The sequence below is a fragment of the Phytophthora cinnamomi genome, assembly GCF_018691715.1.
Source record: "Phytophthora cinnamomi strain GKB4 chromosome Unknown Contig75, whole genome shotgun sequence".
Lineage (NCBI taxonomy): Eukaryota > Oomycota > Peronosporomycetes > Peronosporales > Peronosporaceae > Phytophthora > Phytophthora cinnamomi.
Genome location: NW_027151008.1, coordinates 269,288 through 282,556, shown reverse-complemented (window position 1 = coordinate 282,556; position 13,269 = coordinate 269,288). Strand labels below are relative to the sequence as shown.

The window sequence follows — 13,269 nt, the reverse complement described above, 5'->3', positions numbered from 1 at the left end:
TCGTCAGTGTCAAAATCTCGTCCTGCGTGTGGGTCTTCAGTGATGCAGTCGGTTGCGTCTAATGTGAGTGACGAGTCTGTAGTTACTGCAACGCTTGAGACGCAGAGAGCGCTGCAGATCAACAGCAGTAGCAACATCGGAAGTTCCATGACCAGTCGACGCCCGATCTTTGTGGATCTGAAATACCCGCAGATACTACGGGACAGTTCCGGTGATGCATCCCATGCAAGTTGAATTTATCTAAGCGCTTCGTGAGCCTATTCCTCAGTCGCTACCTGGTTGCTATCTACTCTCGCCTTGTCTTCTCAACTCTCTCATGCTGCCTTCTTCTTGCCCTGCTTCTTGGTTTTAGGTTTTGTTGCCTCGGGCTGCTTCTTCGGCGACATTCCTGGAATCGGTTTGGGTGCTAGGGGTGGTGATGGCGATGGTGCGGCGGCCGGTTGTTTCCATGCCTTTCCACCCGGAGGAATCTTCGTGCTGCCGTTGCTGGACTTGGTTTTGGATCCGTTGGAGCTCTTGGCCTTGATGAAGGCGGATCCTGGAGAAGGAGGTGTTGGGGCTCGCGGAGCAGGTCGCTTGTTTGTCCGGATGTAAAGCAGCAAGTAGGCGGTTTCGCTGAGTGCCGTGGCTTCGGAGATAGACGTCACGTGCTCGTCGTCGTAGCGGAACCACTGATCCTTGTTGTCACGGCACACGCACGTGTAGTGGCCACCCACGACGAACTTGCCCAGGTGCGACACGACCGCAAAGAGCTCGTACATCGGAGGTGTCGAGAAGCCGGCACCGCTGATAGACGCAACGCCAGGGATGTCCATTCCATTCTCCGCCCGGCAGGTTGTCGACATGAACTGCGTCGGGAACTCCAAAAACGGCGGGTATTTGACGAACTGCTGCAGCTTCACAGGCCCCTGCTCCGGGTGGTACGTGAATCGCTTGACGCTCAGCGTCAACACAACAGGGAGAGACTCCACGGTCGTGAACTTCTTCATCGTGGGGATCTGGTTCGCGTCTTCGATCACCTCTACATCAAACGACTTGCGGATCATCTCCTCGATCGTAATCGGAGTGCTAAGCGGCTTGGCCAATCCGTTTGCGCCCGTGACGAACGATGGGTCTTGTGCCTCGTAGTCGAGGTTCAAGTGCAAGCAGTGGAACGGCTCCACAGTAATGGAGCTCTGCCTCTTACCGTTCTGCTTGAGCTCCGACCGCAGCGCACCCTTGAACAGCCAGTTAATTGGCGAGCGAATAGTGTCGACAGGGTTCTGACGAAGCACGCTGCTCTTCCCCTTCTTGCCAACCTCCGCCCAGCCGTCATCAAACGCTTGAGCCTCTTCAAAACCAGCATCAGCAGTAGCTCCGTTCTGCTTCTTTGCAGCGCTGCGCTTCGTCTGCTTCTCGCAGGATGCCGGTAGCTCCAAGCCGCTCTTCTCGTACTCGCTGTGCAGGTACTCCAGAAAGAACTCAAGGAACTCCAATGCGTCTTCCTGCTCGCCACGCATCTTCTGGAAGGCGCTGAGCACATCCATGAAGTACCCGCTGATCCGAATCGCCTGCGGAACCTTGCCATGCATATCATTCAGGCTGCGCTCGCCAGTAGCAGCCTGCAACTGCACTGTTAGCACACAACAAACCCACACAAAAATTAAACACACGCGTCAACCCGAACGGAGCCATCCATCCCCACGCACGCTGCGCCAGCGTGGGCTCTTCAAATTCTCTCGCGAACGCCACCATGTGCCGCCACGCCTTGAACGTCGACGTGCTCGCCATCATCTCCAGCGTCGGGGCCGTCGCCGCGGAAATCTCCGCCAGCAAACTGGCAGCCACAACAGAAAAGCAAAACAATTAGCTCCACCTCAACCTACAGCCCAACCACCTCCTGGCCCCCCAAACTCACTTGACGAACGGCGGACAGGCCAGCACCGACTGCATGATGACGTTCTGGAAGCACGTGTTGCCCTGGTTCACCAGCCCTCTGCACACACAATAAATAAATAAATAAAAATAAATAAAATAAAATAAATCTTCAGCCCTCTCCACCTCTTCTTCATCTCCTTGGCAGGCGCCGACACGTCCAGCGCCTTGAGCGTCTCCTGGATCGCCTCTTCGAAGGGCAGCGGCGTGGCCGGGTCCCTCGCCGCCTTCGCCGCGCCGTTGACGCCCGCGGCCGCGGCCCAGGGCGCCGCCGCGCCTCCCCACGCGGGCTTGGGCTGCGTCTGCGTCCTGGGGGCGCCCAGCGCCTCCGCCCACGACTTGGGGGCCGCTTGCTGCTGCGAATTCATATCGCTCGTCATGTCTGCGGCGGCTGCGAAGTGGAGTCAAGAGCGGAGAAGAGCAGAGCAGAGCAGAAGCGAGTGAGGCCGACGCATAACCGGGTCCACAACACGCGAGAGTGAAGGTTCTGGAGCTGACTCGCACCGTCCTGCAGCGCCCTCTGCGTCTCCTCCAGCGAGAAGTCCCCAAACGTGATCAGCATGGCGCCCGCAGCCTCGGGCACCGACGTCATTGCTGGGATGGTCGCAAGGGTGCGAGCCAATGCAGGTGAGGCGTAACCGTACCCCTGGGTTACAGAGACCATCACTCAGCTGGGAGAAGGTGGCTACACTGTGGAGCTACTGTGTAGCGTACACAGTACAGTACATGATGGATAGACACGATCACCCATTTTAATGGGTGATCATTAAAATGCGTTACCGGCACTTATTATAATGCATGTCCAGTCAGTCGCTCCGTGTGGCAATGCTACAGTAATGCTAATTCATGAAGCGAAGGGCGAGTCCGCCCGACATGGACGGTAACTCGGAATGTTTTGATTAACTCGCCCCCTTGCTTAATATTTGAGTTTTAGAAGCGGATGAAGTTGTTCTCGTTGCGGAGCATCTTCTTCTCCACTGCCTTCTTGTACGACTCGCTTGGCGTGCGAAGCTTCTTCATGAACGCCTCCCACTTGCTGCCGAAGAGCTTCTTCAGCGAGGAAAGGGAAACCACCCTCTCTTCGTCTTCGACGTTGCTGAGAATACGAGTCGAATCGGCAGCGACGTTCTTGATCGGAGCAGTGTCCTCAGCAGCAGCGAGGCCAGTGAAGAGGGTTACAGCCACCACGAAGAGGAAGAAGCTGAGACGCATGCTCAGACGATAGAGAGCTCTTCTGGTTTGGCGGTCCGTTTGGAAATGGCTGTCCTGTAGACTCTACAGAAGAGAGCTGCTGGCTTCCTGTACTGAAGTAATTTTTCCATCGGACTAGTGAGGCCATCATCCTCGGGTCTCGAACCGAATAGTTTTCGGGAGACCTGGGCGAGATGGGATCATCATTTCTATCTGCAACTGCGGCATTTCTATCACTTCACATCTCGGGGCGGGCCAAGCTGCTGCTCGTGCTCAGCTCGTAGGGAGTTGACCGCTCCCTGATGATGATGACGATGATTTACCGAATTTCCTTTGTATTACGAGTCCTGTTACAATATTCTGCGTAAATAAGGGACGCCTGATATATATATATATATATGTACGTTCCACGATACTGTCATTTTGCGAAATCGTGATTTTTCCGGATCCGCTCGGAAGGAAAAATATTCTAAAAAGTCTACTGATACCGGAAAGGATAATCGTCTCTGACAGAACCAGGCGCTGAAGCATAGCCAGGCATGAGGTATCACAAGGTATCACAAAAGGTATCATATGAGACCACGGCAAACAAAAAGTTCTTATGAACCTAAGTACGAATCGCGATTTAACCGCATGAATCGAAAGAGCTGTGTCTCGTGCTTCTATAAGCTATTGATCATTAGCAAATGTTGAGAATTCGTGGAGTTACGTCGGACGAAAAAAAACTCTCCATTTCCGGATCCCCGAAGTCTCGGATTTTATTTCGGGTGTGTGACCTCAATATTTTCTAAATTTTACCTTATTGTATATTGTCAGAACTATTGTGTAAAACGCAATCTAATTAGAGTTGTTTTCACTTTTTACGAGTGTTTTTAGCTTTTAATTTTTTGATGTCCGGTTTTGTACGAATTTTGATTAGTCAACTTTAAACGCGATTATCTCGAAAACTCTAAATGGTTGATAAGTAACATTTTGTTTCCCGTGGTCTCATATTGAACCTCGTGAACCTTTGCGGGGTTCACGATATCACAATGTATCACGGAGGCAAAGCCGGAATTTTGTCATTGAATTCTCTCGAGGCATTCTCATCAGAACTTGCACCGTGATACTCGCCTGTTTCGTGCACAATTGGACGTTGGTATCACGGTGATACCGATCTACCTCTGTTAAGAACGGCCCTAAGTGTGTTTTCCGGTATCACGAAATGTGTCCCCGCACATTTTTGTATAGCCGATGCCGGGCGCAGAGACGGGTGAAGGGTGGTGAAAGAGATCCCCCAAATCTCTCTTTTTGGTGCCTGCGACGCAAGTACGTGGAGGAGGCATGGAACTTTGGTCCCAGGCCGAGGGTAAGCCATTCCTCTCTCTTTCCATTGAGGTTAGTACCTGATTCACCCCATTCGCGGGGGATTCATGACATTCATTTCCCTGGAGCACTTAGTGGTTTTCACGATTTGAGGGGCGTGATATCCATCCCCGCCTGGCTGTACATGACCGGGAAAGCCCCACTGTTATTTTTGTTGAGGGTGTATTTTCCGGTATCAGCAGCAAGAGCCAAGTATTCTCGAGTCGAGCAAAGTATCACTTCGGCGGTGGTCGTGTTCGAACCAAAATCACATTACCGACTAACCATTGTTATCATGTACACTTTAGTGTACCAACATCGACCAGATATTTGATGTCCTGTCTATCGGAGCCGTACGATTGAGGAATCAAATCGAGAGTCTATTAGCTCTTCTACTGTACAGCCCGGAACATATTGTCAAAATCATCGTCCGGGCTGAAAGCACCTACAGTCTTATCTATACATCCTGCACTGAGCACTTCGCCCAATTTAGCCGCTGGCAGCTCAGGACAGAAGTGGTTGACAGTCTTCTCGATATCATTGTAGGCAACAAAATGGCCGAAGACCTTTGTGACGCGGGAAATGATGAAACAGCGTGCGTCTTTGCCTTACGACGACGTCCTTTTGGACGTCGGCGCTACGTGCGAGCCATCGGATGGCAAAAATTTTGCCATCCGACACAACAAAATAGGTCTGTTGCAATATTATTACAGTAGAGATAAAGCCGTTTTGAATTTGCGTTCCCTGGACGGGGTATCTCAACCAATGTCGAGAAAATGCTATAAAACAGTTGTTGGCATGCATTTTTCAGGTGCTTTCTATAAGCAAGCCAGAGCCATTAACTGATCGTCGAATCGATGGAGGGGGAGGTCAGCAGTGAGAGCATCGAGGCACGGGGGAATGGCTCAAATTGAAGCTGAAGTATTCAGCTTTGCTGGGATGCCCAGCGCTCAAAACTAGCGCTATGGAGATAAGACCGATTTTGTTTTGCATTGTCTCAAATGAGCTCCGAAGCATACAGTTCAAGGCATTTATGTGGTAACAAAGGGTGCAGGGAGGTCCTTCCCGCGCGGGCTCTGATTGGCTATATCACTGCTGTATGCCATAACAAATATTTGTGCTTTGCAGATAAAATGTTGCCCTGTTTTATGGCGTAGATCAAGGTCGACCGCTCCACAAATCGTGGTACAGTATTGTGCGTCAATAAGGGACGCCTGATTTATATACCTTCCGAAAGTATATTATTTTTATTGAATTAGTGAGGTATATCCTTCATTTTAGCTTTGCTGACAAATCCTGAATGATTCCAACAGTGCTGGGACCAACCTGACTCCAAGCCGTCTCGCACCACATTAGGAAGTGAGGAGGTCGACTTTGTATGGATTATCTACTCCTCCTAAGCGATCCAAAGCAAGGACATTATCTGCGATATTTCTTGCCTCTTGATACAGTGTATAATGCTTTGATCCATCGGTTGCACTTTGGCCGTGGTGTTTGGCGACAAATTCATTCTCCACTCACACATTGTGGAGGAGTGTGGCCTCCATCCTCGAGTTGTTTTACTCATCCCAGATTCCTTGTTTTACAGCGAACCGGACTTATTAAATGTCACAGGCTATTACTTGTACCCCGTCCCTTATTGACCTTTTCCATGATACATGTATAATACGAATCGTTGTGATGAAAGTGAAAAAAAAGATGCTTAGCCACCAATTGGAGATTTCGAGATAATCACGTTTAAAGTTGATCAATAAACATTCGTACATAACCGGAATAAACATTCGTACATAACATAAAATTCAAAGCTAAAAGAAACTCGAAGAAAGCGAAAACAACTCTAATTCGATTGCGTTTTACACGAGCTTTCCGACAATATACAATGTTAAAATCGAAAAAATATTGAGGTCACTACACCTTCACTCTAATTAGTCAGACCATGACTAATAATGGTATACGATTCTCGCCAGGCAAAATCAAATGTTCAAAATGCTTTTTTGCTTCATAGATCTACAGTTCGGGGAAAGTGTGACCATCTCCGGATTCCCCTGACCGAGAGCTATCCAAAACTGGTGCTTTTGTTGCGATTTGAGCCTGAACAAAAATCTTTGTATCGGCCGGAACTGCGGTTAATTACGAAAGCACTACTATATTCGAAGCACGACTAATTAGAGTGAAGGGTGTAAAACACGGGTTATGGAGGTCCGGAAATGGAGATATTTGTTTTCGATCGATGCAACTCCACGAGTTCTTAACATTTTCTACCGATCAATAGCTTCAAAGAAGCACAAGACGCAGCTCTTTCGATTCATGCGGTTAAATCGCGATTCGTACTTAGGTTCGTAAGCATTTTTGGTTTGGCGCGGTATCAAATTATGCAACTCGAACGATGCGTTGTGTGTAAAACCTCACTCGAGACCACTTATCTGGAGGAAAGTGATGTATTTATTCCCACTCCTGTTGTCGAATTTTTACTCAGCAACAAGGCCGAAGAAAGAAGTAAAGATACCTTTGCTCTATGAGGAGGGTGGGGGATACACGTTCGGTGCAACATATCTAGCCGAAGTTGACAAACGGCTGGCTCAGTCCCCCTACTTGGGGCTGCTGCTGTTGCTGGGGCGGTCGCTGTTGCTGTTGTTGCTGCTGCTGTTGTTGCTGCTGCTGGAAGCCTCCCTGGTTCATCTGCATGCCCATGGGGTTCATCGCCATCGGCTGTCCCTGGAATCCCATCGGTGCGGCGCCACCTACACAACGGAGCAGCAGCAGCAGCGTTAGCACTTTACAACAAAACGTCCCACGAGCAGCTTTGCAGCATGCTTCACGTACTCATCATCATGCCGTTTTGCTGTGCGCCGAACATTTGGCTCTGCATGGGGTATCCCATCATCATGCTGGGCTGCTGTCCCATCATGGGGTTCATGAATCCCTGTCCTCCGGCCATGGGCATGCCCATGGGCATCCCCATGCCCATGGGGCGCGGGGCCATCATGCCCATCCCGGGGTTCATGCCGTTCATCTGCATGTTCATCATGGGCGCCGGCGCCATCCCTGTCTGAGGCGGGAACGCGTTCTGCTGTTGCTGCTGCTGCGGTTGCTGCGGCGTCTGCTGACTCGACGGTCCGAAGCTCGCCATGATGTTGGCCATCTTGTTCATGTGCTGGTCCGCCGGGTTGGGCGGCTGGGGCGCGAACGCGTCCTTGAAGCCGGACTGCGCGTTGGAGGAGCCGCCGAACGCCGCCCACTCATCCTGCTTCGGCGCCGTCGGCACCGGCGCCGCGTCCACCAAGCTCGGCGCAGGTTTGGCCGCCGGCACGGGGGCGCTGAACACGTCGAACGACAGAATGTCGTTCGTCACCGCCGGCTGAGCGGCCGTGGGCGTGGCCTCTCTGGACGCCGTGCGGGATCCGTGCCTGGACCCGTGGCGGGATCCGGAGCTGCGCTCCTTTTCCTTGCGGCGCTCGCGCCGGCGCTCTCTCTCGTCCTGCTCGTCGTCCTCCTCGTCGCTGCTGTGCTTCTTGCGGCGCGCGTCTACTTCTGCGGGCGCGCCGCCCACGAAGCGCTTGCGCTCGTACTTCTCCCGGATCCACATCTCCTTCTCGCGCACCGACGAGTGCTCCGTCGGGATGCGGTAGTCGCGCGGCACGTTGGCCTCGTAGTAGCCCTTGGCGCGCGCGTTGCCCCAGCGCTGCATCTGCGCGACCTGCTCCGCCGTCCACGAGTCCAGGTTGACGCTGCGCACGAAGGTCAGGTGCACGCCCAGGCTGCGGTGGATGCCCGAGCACGCGATGCAGATGAACACGCCGAGGTTGATGGAGGCCCAGCGCGGCCCGCGGCAGCCGCAGTCGGCGCAGAACTTGTTCTCCTCGAGCTTCATCAGCTCGTTCAGCTGCTTCTTCAGCTTCGTCTGGTCGTCGGGCGCGCGCGCGCCTCCGGAGCGGCTCATGGCGGTGGGGGCAGGAGGGGGAGCGAGGGGAGATGGAGAGTGCCGCTCGAGTGCGAGCCTGTGCCAACGAAGAGGCAAAAATAGAGCTGAAACTACTATGGTGACTTGAAGGGAGTATGAGGTGCGATATCAAGATATGGAGGTGATAAGAAAGGGAAAAGGACGTGAGTATGTTGCATGGTTGAGGAGACTGAAACGGCGTGATAACGTCCTGAGATAGTGGATAAGTAGCCATCTGACGTGGCGGATGTGGACGTTGAAGCTGATAGATAGCGTGAAGTTGTCGACGGATTCTGCTGGTGGACTGAAGTGCAGCTTTGTTCCGGCGTTGGACGGGGTGGAGACGATCACTGTCACGCGCACTTGATCAGGGGGAGTCGGAAGTGGTGACGTGCGTCTCGAGTTGCATTGGCATCGATTGTGTGGCCTCGGTCGTTGCAGCATTTCCACCACCCGAGGCGCTGAAATTAGGGGCCAGTGCCACATGACGGTCTGGAAGTCGTGACAGAAATCCCGGTTGTTCAGCAGGTTGGCGTGGATGGAGCCGATACCCAACGGCGACAGGTCTGCGAACGACACGGGGCCGTCTTAATATATCAGGGCGGCGTGGAGACTCGAGAACTGTTGAGTGTTGTGGGCGCACCTGCAGACTTTACAGCCATAGCCCCACACCATCGTCGTCCAAGCCGTCCATGCTGCGATGGGCGATGAACCTGGCGTCGTCAATTACTGTGAGGTTCAGCAACGTACGACAGCAGGCCACAGTACTGACTGCGCTTGTAGCAAATTGGCGCCTGCTTGTTCCTGAACATTGCAGTCCACACTTTGCCAAAGTACAATCCCGTGTGACTCGCCTTGGTCCACTTTCACGAAGACACCATCGTCGATGATGATCAGGAACTTAGCATCGGGGAATTCCGCTACGGTTAGATGATGCATGAAGGATGCCTGCCGCCTTGTCGGTCAGATTCTTGTAGCAAGAACTTGTCTGCGTTTTTGTCTGCTCGTATTGTGATTTCCGCCTAAATTTGCCGTTTTTGCGAGGTTGGCCAAATCGACATCAAATCAACAGTGTGCGCTCATTGGAGAAAATGTGCTCACTTCGCTGACTAAGAGCTAGCTCCCCGCGCTAAAACTCGTAGTCTACAAGGCGGTTCCTTGCAGATCAAGCGCTCCACACGACAACCAGGTGCCAGCGATCGAGACAGTGCGACTGAGAATTACCAGGAACTATAGGAACAAGTCCCCTTGAACCAGCGGCAGGAGCCCCGCTCCATGAGCGTGCTCGAAACCAAAGCCCACAAACGCAGCTGGATCTTGCAATAGACTCGCTGGCCTCGGAATTGCAGAAGATATTGGATTCTATTGCTGAAGTACCAGTTGGACGAGATATTTCTTTGATTGATCCATAGATTATGTTATCCCGACCCGCGGCCAACAATCGGTTCCAGGCAGCATCATACTTTGTCGTTGGAACTAGGTGTGAGTTTTGAATTGAATCCCCTCGTACCATGCTGTTTCGGTGGGGTCTGTAATTGATCAGACATCATCTTGTATCACCGCTAATCCCCTAACACGCAGCTAAATTGCTCACACAGCTCATGCATGATGTCGCTGAACGTGGCTCCATTAGCAGCGAAGACGTCAAGCATTGTAACCGAAGTGTTCCGACTTCCGACAGTGTCTTTCACAAGTGGCTTGCTCAAGCAGTCGATGCTGATTTGCATCATCATGCTCTGCATTCACTGGCGAAGCACCGAGCCAAACTCGAGCGCGTCGACGGGTTGTAGGTGCTGAAGGTGACACCGGTTGAGGTGGCGTTCGCTCGCGCAGTGGATACAGCGACACACGACTCACCAACGACGGCGTGGGCCGTGGCGTTCTGCGACACCGACTTGTTGGCGGTGACCCACACGATCCTGATACTTCGCCTCCTTGACAGCTGCCGGGGTTGCACTGGACGCGTCGAGAACTGCATTGTCGCCTGGTTTGTGTTGCGCAGCAATTTGACTATGTGGTGCACATATGAGACCGCGGCAAGCAAAAAAATGCTTAACCACCATTTAGAGTTATCGAGATAATCGCGCTTAAAGTTGACCAATCAAAATTCGTACATAACCGGACAACAAAAAAATAAAAGTTAAAAACACTCGTAAAAAGTGAAAACAACTCTAATTCGATTTCTTTTTACACAAGCGTTCTGACAATATACAATACGCTCAAATTGAAAAATATTGAGGTCACACGCCTCTCGGATTTCGGGGGTCAGGAAATGGAGATATTTGTTTTCTGCCGATGTAACTCCACGAGTTCTAAACCTTTTATAACGATCAATAGCTTACAAGAAGCATAAGACACAGCTCTTTCAATTCATGCGGTTAAATCGCGATTCGTACTTAGGTTCGTAAGCATTTTTTTGTTTGACGCGGTCTCATATAACCTCTATTGGCATGTGGATTATGCAATTAGACAGATTTGTGCGATAGCCCGCACGGTTCAATGAACCGCGCAAGGTAATTTTGAGTAGAAAGCACAATACGTAATTGAGACGAATCTGTAGTGCTGTGGAGAGCACAAACGCAACGCCCACCATGAGCACCAGAAGTACGTTGAATGATCGTTGCGACCTCATCAACTAAGTTGAGGCCATCAGGAGAAAGGTTATAGGTACCTAATTCGCGAAGAATTGACGTAGTTGGTCGCGAACAACCGTTTGCTACATATTTATGGCCTGCCCTGTACTAAGACGGTGGCACATTTCCACCGTAACTGAAGCTATGCGCTCAAGTTTGTCTCACTTATACCGTGCCTATGGACGTCTAATGAGTGTGGAGTTCGCCGCTGACTTGGGTGTAAATTTTTTTTAGAGGAAATTCCAAAATACGCCCGTAAAACTGAACTAATTCCAAATCGCGTCCGCGGCGTACAATTACGGACCGTAATCACCCTTAATAGAAGAACAGATACGTTTTGAACACAGCTTTTACGAAAGCAGCAGAGAGAGTCCAACGCGCGCGGCCGCCGGATGTCCGGAATCGGAATTAGGCCAAAGCCCCTGAGCAGTCTGCGCTGCCCCGAGCCTTCTTGGCGCGGAGCAACGTGGACGTGGAGGTTTGCGAGAAGGAAATGCTGCGCGAGCTCGACAAGTTCCAGAAGCACGCCGCTGGCATCACCGTGCCCTGCTACCTAGAGAACATACCGCCCTCGTACACTCGGTGCAGGAGGAGGACTGAGTGCACCCCCTGGACGACATCACGGTGCGTCTCGACGCAGAGCAGCCCGAGGTGCTGCTCGTACAAACAAAGAAGCCACAGCCAGCTTGAATTCTTCATTGCCCAGGAAACGCTGGTCTTGCTCCATTGATGCCAAATGGAAAATGGTGCTTCCAATTTAAGAGACTCGTGGATAACCCGTCACATACTGAGTACATGGTACAAAACGAATACGCGTACAAAAGGGGCACACGTCCTTCTATTAAGGGTGATTACGGTCCGTAATTGTACGCCGCGGACGCGATTTGGAATTAGTTCGGTTTTACGGACGTATTTTGGAATTTCCCGATTTTTTAAGGGATTGAAGCGGACTGTTGCTCGCTGCAACCACAATAGTGGCGTGAAATTAACGGAGGGAAAAGAACCACAACCTTTTCGGTGCTCCGACACCTCCGCCTGTCTATGCTGCAACATGGGAATGTCTGCAGGTTTTGCTGCTTGTGTGGAAGAGGGCAAATGCCGAAGTGAGGTTTATCGTTAAGCCTAAATCTATGTTACTGTCCTCCTCTCCCTGTTGTTCCCCATGTGCTCCTTGATGCATCTCAGCATGTTGTTTACCGGAAGCTGGATTCGACTTTATCTCATTATGGTATACCCTACCGAGGACTCAGTGTCAGTCTTCGCTCTACCCAATCACATCATGGCTAGGCACGTGCCGTGCCCACCGTCAACTCGTTCACCGTGAAGTCATCTCCGGGTGAGTCTTCGCCGTGTCCGTCCTGTCTACACTGGCGGTACACAATACAATCAGTCCTGTCTACACTCGCGGTGCACAATACCAACAATACCGAGCTCGTGTTTGCACATAGTTTTCTACTGATCAGTTGGAATTTCATGTGCAGAGCCGGAAACGGTATCTCTAGTCGTATAGGTTAGGAGGGAGACTCTTTAGCCATTCGTATTGGACACACGAAGAATGATCAAGATGGCACACGGCCTCGCGACGCCCGACATGTTTACGCTAATCCGTTTCTACTAGAAATTTGTCCTATACTTTCATTATCCGTGCACAGATATTGGTACACACTCGGCTGGCAAAGGTTTTGCCACATATATATCTTCTTGTTCCGATGGAGGGCCTTCCGCAGCGGCAAAATGCGTAAGAGCTGGTGGACTCGTACAGGTGTTCAGGATACATTCGGTATGAAGTTGCTGGCGATATGATTGTGGGTCGATACGTTGCCGGATTACCATTGAAGAAACTGGCTTCGCTGTGCTACCTCCGTTGTAGATGATACTATTCAATATGCTATTTCGCTACGTTTTTCTTCTCTACTGACACGATTGTTATGCACTGAAGGTTTTGCTGGTATCACTTGATTATCGCCATGATTTTCTATCGCTCACATTACATTCGAACCGTCCTCTTCGTCAGAACGCACTCTTCGGAAATACAAATGCCACTCCACAGCCTCAACACCAGCTTTTCTGTGTTGCTGTCGTGCATGGTTACTTACGTGTTTCTCCCGATGGCAGAGGGTATTTACTACCCATATACCCCGCGACCCCGGACATTTTACCGGACGATTTATGGGCAAAAGTCCAAACATCCGGGTAACGAAGAAAACATGTTGTGTGCAAGTTATATTAGCACAAGTTACGGTGTAT

The 13,269-nt window shown here is 51.2% G+C and overlaps 3 protein-coding genes across 3 annotated transcripts; all 3 read right to left on the bottom strand.

Moving 5' to 3' along the window:
- Positions 1-314: 314 nt before the first annotated feature.
- IUM83_19407 (putative ubiquitin-specific protease) lies at positions 315-2,506 on the bottom strand (the record flags this gene model as incomplete). The annotated part of the gene is made up of 5 exons (XM_067944455.1): positions 315-1,612; positions 1,689-1,816; positions 1,898-1,975; positions 2,041-2,305; positions 2,419-2,506. 5 exons carry the CDS (start codon positions 2,504-2,506, stop codon positions 315-317), a joined length of 1,857 nt encoding a protein of 618 aa, XP_067785833.1.
- Positions 2,507-2,844: 338 nt separating this feature from the next.
- On the bottom strand, positions 2,845-3,126 carry IUM83_19406 (putative RxLR effector; the record flags this gene model as incomplete). Its single annotated transcript, XM_067944454.1, has 1 exon — positions 2,845-3,126. One exon carries the CDS (start codon positions 3,124-3,126, stop codon positions 2,845-2,847), a length of 282 nt encoding a protein of 93 aa, XP_067785832.1.
- A 3,876-nt stretch (positions 3,127-7,002) lies between these two features.
- On the bottom strand, positions 7,003-8,389 carry IUM83_19405 (stromal membrane-associated protein 2-like; the record flags this gene model as incomplete). Its single annotated transcript, XM_067944453.1, has 2 exons — positions 7,003-7,190; positions 7,273-8,389. 2 exons carry the CDS (start codon positions 8,387-8,389, stop codon positions 7,003-7,005), a joined length of 1,305 nt encoding a protein of 434 aa, XP_067785831.1.
- Between the last annotated feature and the right edge of the window lie 4,880 nt (positions 8,390-13,269).